The sequence below is a fragment of the Myxine glutinosa genome, unplaced genomic scaffold (assembly GCF_964187855.1).
Source record: "Myxine glutinosa unplaced genomic scaffold, kmMyxGlut1.1 SCAFFOLD_406, whole genome shotgun sequence".
Taxonomy (NCBI): Eukaryota; Metazoa; Chordata; class Myxini; order Myxiniformes; family Myxinidae; genus Myxine; species Myxine glutinosa.
In genome coordinates this window covers 23,882-38,075 of record NW_027616510.1, presented here as the reverse complement: position 1 = coordinate 38,075, position 14,194 = coordinate 23,882, and the positions used below count along the sequence as shown (strand labels likewise).

Below are 14,194 nucleotides of genomic sequence, written 5' to 3'. Positions count from 1 at the left end.
TGGGAGCGATTTGATATAAATCGGGTCAGGAGAGCACTCGGAGTGCCCTTGTCGACCTACTGTTGATATGAAGCGGTTTCTTGGAGATGGTTACAAGATGGGCTGCTTTTGTCTGTCGAGTGGCAGTCGGGCAGAAATTTGGAATTTGTTGAACTAAATTCAGAATTTGAATCGAAATGTGTGTTTTACTTGAATTGAAGAGTTCATTCAATGGCAGATATTGTGTATTGTATGTGTGGGGTATAATATCCCTGAGGCAGCTCACCTTTAGGATGATGATGTCATGTAGTGCATTTTGGGTCAGAGAGGTCAAGGTCAGAGATCCTGTTTTTTTGCGATGATTACGAGCTAGGGATGAGTTAATGACAGCTGACTGTTCTGACAGCTCAATGTTATGACAGCTCAATGTTATGACAGCCGACTGGTTGACAGGTGCCAACTCATTTGTAAGGACTCATGTCCCAATGTGAGGTAAACCCCGCCGTGAACGCGAATAGGGCGGCGTGCAGTCTGGTGTTGGGATTCGTGTGGAGGCACGAGGGTGCGCGCCGGGACAGGGGGCGGCGTGGCGTCGCCGCGTTGAGATGGTTGTACCAGGTCGATCGGCGATCTCTGAATTTAAATCGGATTTTTGTCGTGTGCATTGTGAATTTTAGCGTCTATCCGAGGATCCTGGCGATGTTCGTTTAATTAAAGTGTGGTACGAACCTGTGGTTTCCGCCGTGCGGCTCCGTGGAAGTTTGGGTATAGTTATTGTGCGTTCGGGCAGGAGCCGAGTGAGCCGCGAGTCACGTGTGCGCTGTATGGGGGGCTCTCGGTTTTGGGCAGTTGTGGTTTTGAGTTTGTTGAATTGGGTTCGGAGCATGGGATTTGCTCAGAGTGCCGGTGATAACCTGCTTACTCAAAAGGATGTGCCCCGCACGGTGGGAGGTCCGTGAATGGTTGGCAAAGGGTTTCTTGAATTTAATGGCAGGAATTATGCGATTAACGATTATATTGTGTATTGGTGACTTTTGTGGATATGAGTATGTATGAGTATGAATATATCCCTGTGGCCGATGTGACCTTGTGAGTCAATGGGTCGTGTAATGAGAAAGATTACAGATTGCTGGTGTGAAAATAGGTCATGGTGTGAACTGCGGTCAGACAAAGAAATACACACCCTTTGATCTGAAGGGAGAGCGGAGGTTGTGATTGCATTCCTGGTTCGCTGTGTACTGTATGTGGTTGTGTTTGTCTGTCAGTGGAGTTATATTTCAGGATATATTTTTTTCCAGGATATTCAGGATATTTCAGGATATTTCAGGATTATATTTCAGGATGAGGCATGGATTTTAAGGAGGAGGTGTGTGCCCTGAGAAAATTGTGGATCGCGGATTGGGCACTCTGGGTGCGCACTGGGACTGCAGTTGTGTCCAGGTGGTAAGGGTGTTGCATTGTAAAGCGCTGGTTACCCCAATTTGAAGTTTGACCTTTTAAAATTTATTTGACCTTTGTTCGAGATATGTAAGGGAAAGAGGTCAGAGGTAATTCACTAACCTTGGAAGAACGACAGGCTGTCAGTCTACTGGGTGTTGCTTTAACGGTAGGATATAGAACTTAAATCTGGAGAGAATATTGGGACATATATTGTTGGTCAAAACTGAAATCATGTACGTAATTAGTGAACAGAGAATATCGGGACATATACTGTCGGTTAAACCGAAATCATGTACGTAATTAGTGAACAGAGAATATCGAGTTTTTTTTTGTTGTTGTGGTTGTCGTTGATGTCTCGATTCAGGGGACTCAAGAAATAAACAGATTTCCGGTGCCGACCGGAAGCGTCAGGTACAGTACGCTTGAATTTAATTTAACCGGGCCGAGCACAGTGACGTGCTTGATCGAGCTGTGGGGATAGTCATGTTAAATGGAGGACAATTGGGAACATGCAAAGAGATGCAAGTAACATGGATTAAGTTGTGGTATCAAGAGGTGGATGCCGAGGTATATTGCGGTTATTATAACTCGCTGATTATAGGGGGCGCCGGGCGCACCAAGTACAGATCGGGTTGCATGGTGGAGCATGCTTGGAGCATGGAGCAGGGTGGAACACCCCGTGTGGTTGGAGGTTGAAATGCAGTGAATATGCCCGATTTTGGCTTTCCGAGGCTCCGGATGGAAGTTGGCATTTCGATACTGTGGATTATATTGTGCCTGTCTGGAGAGGTGATGTCCTGTGCTGAGGCTGGTGACACGCCTCTGTTATTTGTCTGTCTGTCGGTCTGATTGTAAGTCAGTGGTACGATGGAGGGCTAATTGAGTGCTCAGGCGTCATTGTTCCATGGAGGCAAGTACTGGGCCCAGGTACTCATGGGAATGGATCAAACCTACAAGGAAATTCAGTCGCTGAGGTTGCCAGAACTGAAAATCGAACTCTGGGCTTCTCAAATGGTCACAAAATTTGGACATGGGGAGATGGACAGGACAACAATGGAGTTTATATGGACTGGTTTGGGGCAGTTTCAATCTGACGATTACAGAGTGTTTTGTTCTGTTCACGAAACATGTAAAAATTCATGGAGTTGAAGTGATTTGCAAGAAGGCAGCAGAGTCAGTACTGGGATACAACCTCATCCAGGGGTTTTGGTCCAGCCTGCAAGGAGTCCAGGGGTTTGTTTCAGGGGTTTTGGGGAGGTTTTGGATGCAAAAATGGGATGCTGTGCTCATCTGGATGTAAAATTAATACTGACTACTAGCAGATATATCCATCAAGGACGGGGAATGATGTGCAGTGTGATTGGGTAGGAGGTAAAGGCCATAAAACACCAACCCCATGAGGAACGAAATAAATGGAGACGTCGACAATCACATGATGGTTGGGATTGAAGAACAACCTACTGGGATTTCATGATGTCATCCGGCATGGTGAATGCTTTGATAAAAGTCTACTTTTGACTGGACCAAACGAGATCAAAATTGGAAGTAAATCTAGATACATAAGGTGTGAAATATAGCATAAATAAGCTATAGGAGGTAAATATGGCAGTGTAAGCTCGCTGAGGAAGAGTTACCTGTAGTAGGGGACGTAACAGATGGGTGGATTATAATGACGGGGGAGCGCAATAGTATAAGAGGCGACTGGGAAGCGCAGGTCTCAGAAGGGAGTAGTCAGCTTCGATGATGCAACAGTGTATGAGTGAGTAATTGTGATCTGTTTAAGTGTAAGAGGCGGTGGAGATGGAAGGAGGTGATGAAAGCGTGGATGAGGGTTTCTGCAGCCGTGAAGGAAAGGGATGGACGGAGACGGGCGATGTTTTAAGGTGAAAGAAGGCTGTCTTTATGATCTGTTTAGTGTAGTTGTCAAAGGAGAGGGTTTGGTCAATGAGGATGCCAAGATTCCGGATGTGAGGGAAGGTGGATACTGGAAAACCATCTATGTTGAGGGCAGAGTTATGGGTGGTTGAGGTCGTTGTCGGTTGTGGTTGATCCGAAGCCAGGATTTTATTTCAGTGATGCAGTTTGTCAGGATAGAGCGAATTGTGGTGATTAAGCTGTTGTAGATGCTGTCAATTTTGCTTTGGATGAATGAAAGGAAGGAGATGCAGTTGTCTACTCTGAATGACAGGTGGTGTTATCCAGGGCGCTGAGGAGTTTGTTCACGTTGTAAAGTTTGTTTATTTATTTGTTTATTTAGTTTGTTTATTGTAGAGAAGAGTGCTTTTGGGATTCCGGAGCTAGAGTGGTGATGTTTGAGTTGAGTGGCCACAGCACGTTCCAAAACTTTTGACAGAAAGGGTAGGTTGGAGATGGGTCTGAAGTTATTTAGGGTGTCAGGGTTTAGTCCAGGGTTTTTCCAGAATGGGGGTGAAGTTTCACGAGTTTTTGGGGAAATCGGTATGTGAAGCTGGATTAAGTTGGAACCGCTTGGTGAGCCATGGAGATGGATTGGATGTTTTGTTGTTGGTTGTCTGGGAGTTCGGTTGTTGCATTGCCAAAGGTTTCGGTGTGGTGGACACACTTGTTGTCTGTTGTCTTGTGTGACGTGGGTGGAGATGTATGTGGCTGTGTGTGGCTGCCTGGAGTCGGGAAGGCGGCTACAGTGGTTGATATTGGTTGTGGATTGTCCGGGGTGCTTCGATTTGCATAGGGGGTGAAGATTGGGATATTACATTATTTTGAGTAAGTATTGGCATGAGTAATTACATAAGTAATTATGAGTTATTATGAGTAATTAGTGGTATGAGTATTAGTTATGAGTAAGTGATTATTTTAGTAAAGTTACATGTTTCGCTGTGTTGTGAATCTGCGGACTAGCTAGTTTGATGGGTACCCTGGGGTCTTCAGCGTGGCTATGTGGTTGTCTGTCTGTTACACCGGACTCTTGAATGGGTTTTCATGAGACGAATTTCAGACATAACAGTGAGAATCTATTTTGAGCGAATCACAGTGGGTGAGAAAACATTGTGTGTGACCAGACACCAGAACGGACCATAATTGGAATTGGAATTAGACCAGGTTATTTCTATTATTTGTTTATTCGTGAAAATAAATAAATAATAGGGGGAGGTTCATGGAGGTTAATGGTGGTTTGTTTGTGGTAATTCTAGTTGAAACTCTAGCTGAAGTAATTTTCGTTTAATTTTTATTTTTTATTTATTATTGATGTAGGAAACAGGCAAATGGGATGCTGAGAAAAGGTGTTCTATGAAACTATGAATTGAATGAATTGAATCTATGAATTGGAGACCTGGAGACCAGGTGTTCCCAGGGCGCTTGTGGACCAGGTGTTCCACCAGAGGAAAAAGACCAGGTGTTCCCAGGGCGCTTGTGGACCAGGTGTTCCACCAGAGGAAAAAGACCAGGTGTTCGTGGAGCACTTCACCTGCAAGAACGCCTTGGAACCAAGGTGGAAGGGACCAGTCCAGGTGTTGCTGACTACACCAACGGCAGTCTTTTGCGAGGGCAAGACCTCGTGGATCCACGCCACGCACTGTAAGTTGGCCATACAAGCACCAGACACTACACCACAGCAACCACAGTAAGGATGGGCCTAATCATAGGTACGATACTATTGATAGCGACAGCAGCTAGGGGAAGCTCCGATTCCAATAGATGCGAAAACGAAACCCGACACCTCACCGTAACATGGGGACAAAGAGTATCACTACCATGTTTCGAACAGAAAGCCCTGCACACAAATTGGGTAAGCGTAAAATGGCTAGCACTGTCGGCAGGGCCTGGACGCGTTGGCATTGTACTACGAAAGCAACGAGAGTTCCGGGAAAACGGGCAAGCTAGCATTGAGACCTTGGCCCAACCAGGATACAAATGGGGAACCCCTGATTTTAAGCTACAAACACGCACGCGCCTAGAGAAAGGCATGACTATGCAGGTCCGGTGCAGCGTCTGGACCCCTGGAGCGGCCAGTGGCGAAACTAAACACACACCATGCATCGAATACATACTCACGCCACACCCCCAGGATAAGGCCCCAAAGAAGGGGGAAAACACATATTGGAAAGTGGCCAGGGAGGTGGCAACAATTCAAAATAGGACACACTGCTGGTCGTGCATGCACTTTCCCCAAGCAGGCACCACAGGAATACACATGATAGTGCTACCTTTGTCCCTCAATGACCTCTGCTCACAACCTATCGATTCCCCATGTTTAGTCACCACGCTGGAAAGAGAAGGGGTTGACAACGGCAAGAGTTGCAATCGACAATTTAATTATCGCCCGTCAATGATTGCCCATGTGGCCGAGAGGCCTGCCCCCGTCTGGGTCAAACCACAGAAAGGGACGGTCTGCCTCCAGGGTTCCGGCCACTTGCGTATGGGAGAATCAGAATGCGCCTACACTCTCCCCGGGAAGCTGGGACAAGGGAGCTCGGGGATTACATTACGAATAGTACTGCAAGATAAACACAACCACAACATAACGGCTATAACATTCTCTAGGGGGGTTAGTAGGATTAATGGGGTGGTAAAGGGACTCCGGTGCTTATCCACCCACCTGGTCCCACCCCATGGGACAATGTTTATATGCGGCGACAAGGCTTACCCCTATTTACCAAATAATTGGGGGGCACATGTTATCTGGGTTCAGTCCTTCCTGACGTTGAGATACTGGATGAGCTAGACCCAAAGTCCTTGGACAGGCGTTATAAGAGGTCAGTCATGAACGAAGATGGAACCACTAAACTACACGGGAGCCTATGGGAAAAGGTGTTTGGTTTCTTCTTCCCAGGAGCGGGCACAGTCATGGATAGTTTCCGGATAGATAAATTGGCTTTGGCCCTAGAAAAGGTGGCAAACGACACCGCTACGGCTCATGATATACTATTGGACACGGTAATTCACATGCGTACAATGGTGATGCAGAATCGGGTGGCTTTGGACATGCTCCTGGCAGAGAAAGGAGGGGTATGCGGAATAATAGAGGGAAAATGTTGCACTTACATACCCGATCCATCCGAAGGAGTGTCAGCCGCAATAGTGAGACTAAGGGAAACTAGCCACGCCCTGACGATCGATCGGATCGCGCGCGAGAATTCTTATAAATTTAGCTGGCTCACTGACTGGTTCCGGGGATGGACGGGCACCATAGTGAAGTGGTTATGGACCGCACTGGCTGTGATAATTGGGGTAGTAATTTGGGGGGCACTAATGAAATCTCTAGTCCTCCTCTGTATGAGAAAGTATTTTACAGGATGGAAATTGAAGAAGCCGCCGACAACGACTATGGTTCTGACCACAGAGGCCGTCGACCTGAATGGGCCCTTCAACAAGGCAGTTGTGACCAGCGCTCCAGAAAATTGCATTGATTTTTGTGATGACTGATACTTGTGTTGATCCCATGTGGGAACTGGCTGCTGCCTGTAATGATGTCTGTGATGACTGTGATACTTGTGCTATAAACCCCTTGCGTGTACTGGCTAACGCTGCTTATGTATTACAAGCTGACAGCTGTACACCCCCTTCCGACCCAACTATGGATCTGATTGCGACGCTGGGTCTGGCGGTCGAGGGACCCGACGTGGATATCCTAGACCCGCAAGCCGACCAGGCGTCCTTGGGAGACTCTGACATAAAGGAAGTCCCTCTCTTTACTTCAAAAGTTTTAAGTTCAAATGCTTCAAGTGAATCGGATTTTTACGCTCTGTACCCTGACCAGGAAAATGAGACACAAGATATTGACAATATTATGTATTCCCCAGAACAGCAGCACGTGAGAGATCTCATGGGCATGATCGTTGATTAACTTCGAAGATCTGCAAGGACCGCGTCTGCAAAGGGTGGGGGGAGCAAGTTCCGCAGGGGAGGTCACGGGCCCTCTGGCGGGGCAGAACCTCATCTGGACCAGACGCCTTCGTTGTGGATCCGAAACGTTAATGGACTTTCATGTTCTGAGCCCTCAGGTTCCAAGCACGCACCGCACGACACGTTCGCCAAATGCACGGGCGAGGCGCTTTGGGCGCACGGTCTGCCCTTGGGAGATACCCACATTACACAATTATTTTTCAATAAAGCCCGATGTGGCACGTTGTCTCTTGAGATACTTTGTCTCGACGAGACAAGAGGAAGGAATGTCAAGTCGTAGATTTGTTATTGCTTAATGTTCTGTTATAAGACGTCGGTCGAATAATATGTTATGATTTAAATGTTGTTTAAAAAATGTTATTTCATAAGTTAATAAAGGGTTTTTCGCTTTGCTATAGGTTAAATGAGAAAGTACTCGATGCATTCGTGCTGGACAAATGGCTCGTCCTTCGTGTGCCCTCTCGAGGCTAGATAAGCCTGGTCATAAATTCTCTCCCTTCGATCCGCAGACGGCGCCTCGAGCCGCGGGCAGGAGAACGCTTATACGCGCACGGAATGTGTAGCTTTATGTATAATGCTTGGATTGCAGACATAAACCCTTTGATAGATCATTAAAACATTAATTATATTTCATATAATCACAGCGGCGCCTGAGTTACAATAAACATGCTTCGGACTTATGTTTAAAAGAGAAATGTGAACTGAAGGTGCTTTTGGCACCTGGGACTCTTCAGAGCAACCTCAGTCACTTTACGATCTTATCGGAACCAAAGAATGCAATTCCCTCTTCAGTGAGTTATATTTTCTGTCACCTCGGAGCCCTGAAACACATCTGGTCCGGATTTTGACGGTGCGTGCTGCACTCCCCCAAGATGAAAGAACGGATGACGGTGGGGGCTAGGGATAACGGTGGGAGGAACTCTCGCCAGTTCCTTTGTTCTCTCGGAGATTTTCTGATAAACGTGTCCCTATTTAAGCGGACTGTGAATCAATGCATTCAGGAAGGCTGGACGTGGCATGAAGCTGGTTCGTGCTGTAGAAGTTCGCTTCCTCCGGATCTGTATAAGTGGTATTTTTAATAAAGCTTCGTCATTCTCAAGCTGTTGGTGAACTTCTTTAAGGAACAAAGAGCTGTTTCTTGACATATATATATATATATATATATATATATATATATATATATATATATATATATATATATATATACAGTGAACCCTCGTTTATCGCGGGGGTTACGTTCCAGAACCCCCCGCGATAAACGAAAATCCGCGAAGTAGCGACCATATTTTTTTTTTTTAAATATATATTTTAAAGCATTATGAACTCCCCACACTCTTATTAACCTTTCCCATACTCTTATAAACACTTCCTATACTCTTAAACACTTTTTACACTCTTAAACATACGTAATTTTAACAACATATAAAATTCTAATGGGTACTCACCATTGAAGATACTGTAGCTACCCATGGGTTCCCCAAGCAAGACCAGCATCAGAATCTCCTTGCTCCAGCCGGTGACGTCACCGGCGGGGATTCCCGGCGCGAGAGTGGCTGGTCACGTGACCGCTAAAGCGTGCCGCGCTTTGCGGGTATAATCAGCTACACCTGTTGATCACGTGACCACCGATTCACCGAAGCACGCCACGCTTGAGAGGCGTGGCTTTCGGTTTCTGGTTGTGCTTTATAATGCAGCCCGATAAATGGGCTTTTCAGTGTTCCCGAGTTGGTTTTGAGAATAAATATCTTCTCGGACGAGTTTGTGTCTTGCCCGTCATTTCGTCCGTATCAAGCAAGAGCCCCGGCTCTTCAATACTACAACTTGCGTGATGAAGATGATGATGAATTAGCTGTGCAGTACTGATGACGATGAAGGTGATGACGATGATGAATGTACTGGCGTTTTCCATACGCACGACTCTTTGTCTACCCTTCTACTGTACACTATGTACAGTATTTTATTTCTTGTAATATGTTTTAAATACTGTATTTTTCTTATTTCTTTACGTTTTTTAATTTTTTAGGCTAGAAAATGCTTATTTTACCACAAAAATATTTAAAATAATAGTATATAAAAATACATTTATACCGCAAAATCCCGCGATATAGCGAAAAATCCGCGATATAATTTTACATATACTAGCGAGAAAAAACCGCGATGTACCGAATCCGCGAAAAGTGAACCGCGATATAGCGAGGGATGACTGTATATATATATATATATATATATATATATATATATATATATAAATGAAAAAAAAAAAAATATATATATATATATATATATATATATATATATATATATATATATATATATATATATATATATATATATATAAATGAAAATATATATATATATAAATTGAAACATATATATATATATATATAAATTATTGAAAAAAATGCCTTCAGTTTAACACAAGAACTACCAGCCTCAGCCACCTACCTAATAGCTCAAAAATCTCTGTCCATGAGCGCTGGTCACCGTGACATGTTTACTGTATAGCATGAATACCGTACACTATCTGAAATCGAATGAATGAATGAACAAATGAAAATTTTGGAAATTTCACATGCACTTCCTGTTTCGCAGATTTGGCACACAGAGATGAAATCTCATCAAAACATGTATTGATAATAACTTATCTCAAATTACAATTCATCAATGCTGAACCCATGTGTTTTCTGCAATACATTTCCTTAGCGGTCAAATTGACCGTAGTGGCGGTTTTAGGTAAAATAGCCTGTAACTCAAATGTGCTTGAGGTCAGGAGGTCAAAATTTTGTATGAATATTCAACACCCAGAATCAAGAAAAGTCAAGGAAAATCAAAACTGTGAACAAAAATATTAAACTCATAGTCACCTAACAAACATGTGCTTGCGGTCAAATTGACCGCTCCGGGGGTTCTAGTGTTAAAAATATATAAATATTATATTGGGTTAGGGTTGGGTGAAGGTTAGGTTGGGGTTGGGTTTGGGTTGGGGTTCGGATTTTTAATGTGAGGGTTAGGGTTGGGTTGGGGTTGGGGTTGAGTGAGGGTTGGGTTAGGGCTGGGTTGGGGTTGGGTTAGGGTTGGGGTTGGGCTAGGGTTTTGAATGTAAGGGTTAGGGATGGGTTAGGGTTCGGGATGAATGAATGAATGAATGAATGTCATACCTCACAGACTCATTTATCTTGTAATATCATTGAATTGTTTCAAAAAAAGTTGGAAAAAAAAAAGGAAAAAGATGAACAGAATGGGAGGTTATACAAAGAGATGGAGATAAGAACTTTTTAAAATCGTTGATGTCATGGATGCAGTTGTTTCAACATATGACCTTAAAAATGTACACTCTGCATATGCATGGGTAGGGGATGACATTTGTGAAGTTTCGTGTTGATCGGATAAGGTTCGTTTTCTATCCAAGATGGCTGCCAAACCACGTGACCTACATCATCATCATCATTTTCAAACTAAATGCAACAGTGGTGTTAGATAATATTTGTAAAATTTCGCATCAATAGGGTAAGCGGTTTCAGAGATATAATTATTTAATATTGTCCTTCAATCAAATATGGCTGCCACACCATGTGACTAATGATGTTTTCGTGATCATCTTTTAATCACCATGCCAAGTCAATAACACACATAAAGTTCCGAGTCAATAGATTTGGTGGTTTTGGACAAGATGTTCTTTTAAGGTTTTAGGTTAAATCCAATATGGCTGCCAAACGCTATCTGTCATAAATAGCTAAAACGCTAAATAGCATCACTAAAACGCTGTCTGTCCATGATGTCATGAATTTAATATTTCATTACAAATGTGTCATAGATCATGTGCATGCAATTTCAAATTTGTAGGATAAGGAATTTGATTAAAACATCATTATCATGCTTTTGTTCTCCATTGGGAGTAATTGGCAATGTGCCAAATTTCATATTTTTCCATTCAGCGGTTTCCGAGAAATAATTTTTTTATTATTTGCATTTGATCCAAGATGGCTGCCATACTACGTGACCTATGACATCTTAATTATCATAAAAACATTCTGCATGGGTGCCACTCATACCCTGAAAATTTCATCTCAATTGAACATGTGGTTGCTGAAAAAAACAACGTTTAGCCTGTACGGACAAACGGACAACCCGAAAACATAATACCTCCGGCCACCTGCGGGGGCGGAGGCATAAAAAGGAATATATACCTCGTCTTCACCACTGTTGCTGCTGCTATCATCCGAGGTGATCACTGAGCCGGTGGTGTTATATTTTCCTGGCATTGGCACATCCTTTTCATCAACAAGAAATGCTCTAAGGAAAATTCCCTGGTGGAGCACAAGATCAAATAGGTGTCAATGCAGGGTATAACTGTGTTACAAATAATCATCAGGGGTATTCATACACCTCTGTGCAAAAACACAGATATATTATACATTTGTGAGATTATATTTTTCGAAACCTTTAACTGTCAAAGAAGAACCTCTCCACTTAACTTGAAAGAGCAGAGGTTCTTCTTTGTAAGTTTCAAGATAAAAGTTTCACCCCCTTCCATATTCAAAATACACTACATGACCAAAAGTATGTGGACACTCGAACATCAAACACCTTATTCCAGAATCATGGGCAACAATATGGAGTTGGTCCCGCCCCCCCCCCCCCCCCCCCCCTTTGCTGCTATAACAGCCGACACTCTTCTTGGAAGACTTTCTACTCGATGTCGGAACATTGCTGTGGAGATTTGCTTCCATTCAACCACAAGAGCATTAGTAAGGTCGGGCACTGGTGTTGGGCGATTAGGCATGGCTCGCAGTCAGCGTTGCAATTCATCCCAAATGTGTTCGATGGGGTTTAGGTCAGGGCTCTGTGCAGGCCAGTCAAGTTCTTCCACACTGATCTCGACAAACCATTTCTGTATGGACCTCGCTTTGTGCACGAGAACATTGTCATGCTGAAACAGGAAAGGGCCTTCTCCAAACTGTTGCCACGAAGTTGAAAGCACACAATCATCTAGAATGTCATTGTATGCTGTAGCGTTAAGATTTCCCTTCACTGGAACTAAGGGGCATGGCCCAAACTATGAAAAACAGCCCCAGACCATTATTCCTCCTCCACCGAACTTTACAGTTGGCACTATGCATTCAAGCAGGTAGTGTTCTCCTGGCATCCACCAAACCCAGATTCGTCCATCGGACTGCCAGATGGTGAAGCGTGATTCATCACTCAAGGGAACGCTTTTCCACTTTTCCAGAGTCCAATGGCGGTGAGCTTTACACCACTCCAGCCGATGCTTGGCATTGCGCATGGTGATCTTAGGCTTGTGTGCGGCTGCTCAGCCATGGAAATCCATTTCATGAAGCTCCCGATGAACAGTTGTTGTTCTGCCGTTGCTTCCAGAGGCAGTTTGGAACTCGGTAGTGAGTGTTGCAACCGAGGACAGACTATTTTTACACGCTACGCGCTTCAGCACTCGGCGGTCCCATTCTGTGAGCTTGTGTGGCCTACAACTTTGCGGCTGAGCTGTTATTGCTACTATTGCTACTTGACATTTCCACTTCACAATAACAGCACTTACAGTTGACCGGGGCAGCTCTAGCAGGGCAGAAATTTGACAAACTGACTTGTTGGAAAGGTGGGATCCCATGACGGTGCCACGTTGAAAGTCACTGAGCTCTTCAGTACGGCCCATTCTACTGCCAGTGTTTGTCTGTGGAGATTGCATGGCAGTGTGCTTGATTATATATACACTACTCACAATAAGTTAGGGATATTGGCAGGTTCTTCGGTGTGGTTGATTTTGTGTATCAATTATGTTGAAAAAAGTTGTTGGTCCTAATTTTATGGTTATTAATGAGTGGGGAAAAACACAGCATTCTTGATTTCATGCTTTTGATTCAAGCTTTTGGGTCTCACTATCTGCCATGATCTTTCCTGGGAAAACCACATTTCAAATCTGGCCTCCAAAGCCAGTCGCCGACTGGGCATCCTCCGTCTTGTGAAGTCCTTCCTTGGCACACCTGAGCTCCTCACCACATACAAGGCCTTCATCTGCAGCTCAATTGAATACTCTTCCCCCCTCTGGGCTGGTGCTCCTGCCTCACACCTAGCTTGTATTCACGCTGTTGAAACCAAAGCGTTCAGAATCATTGGAATCTCCCGTGATGAAGCTACCTCCGAGGGCCTTTCACTTACTCACCGCAGGCAGGGTGGTGGTCTTTCTGTCTTCTACCGACTCCTCTCCGGCCTTGCTCCTCCAGCTCTCTGCGTTCTGCCCCCCAAATATTCCTAAAGGTCACACAAGATCTGCCTGCAACACTCATGGTTAAACTGCCAAATCAAGACTCTCTGCTCACCTTCACTCTTTCATTCCTCTTTTCTCCCGCCTCTGGAATAAACTCCCCCACTCCCTCCAATCCCACTCCTCCCTCCAGGTCTTAAAATCAGCTGTTCACCACCATCTGTTGTCTTCCCCCATCCAAAACCTTGATCTTTTCTACCCCCGCTAATTTCACCCCAAATCCTCTTTTTTGAAATACCAACTTCTTTCCTGGAAGTCCTTGGTGTCCTTGTGTTTATATTTCTCCCACCCCCACCCCCCTTCCCACGCCGCCTCCCCCCAAGCCCTCTCCCCACCCCCCCCCCCCCCCCCACACATTCCTGATGTCCCTCACAAATGTTGTGTTTATGTGCTTCCCCTTCTCTCCCCATCTTGTCTACCGCTCCCCTTTTTATATACTTTGTTTGTTTGTCTGTTTGATTTGTTTGTGTGATAAATGTTAGCTCTTTCACGAGCCTCGATTATGTATACAGAAAAAAAAAAAAAAAAACCCGAACCCTAAACCCGATAATAAAAAAAAACTCACTCCCACAATATCCCTAACTTATTGTGAGTCGTGTACCTGTCAGCAATGGG

General features: G+C 44.4%; 1 protein-coding gene across 1 annotated transcript in view; it reads right to left on the bottom strand.

The window, feature by feature from the left end:
* LOC137422000 (uncharacterized) overlaps positions 1-14,194 on the bottom strand; it is a 55,958-nt gene that overhangs the window by 20,568 nt on the left and 21,196 nt on the right. The window contains exon 11 of the mRNA XM_078768767.1: positions 11,490-11,609. Within this exon, the coding sequence (XP_078624893.1) occupies positions 11,490-11,609 (120 nt within the window). The remainder of the gene's footprint in view (positions 1-11,489; positions 11,610-14,194) is intronic.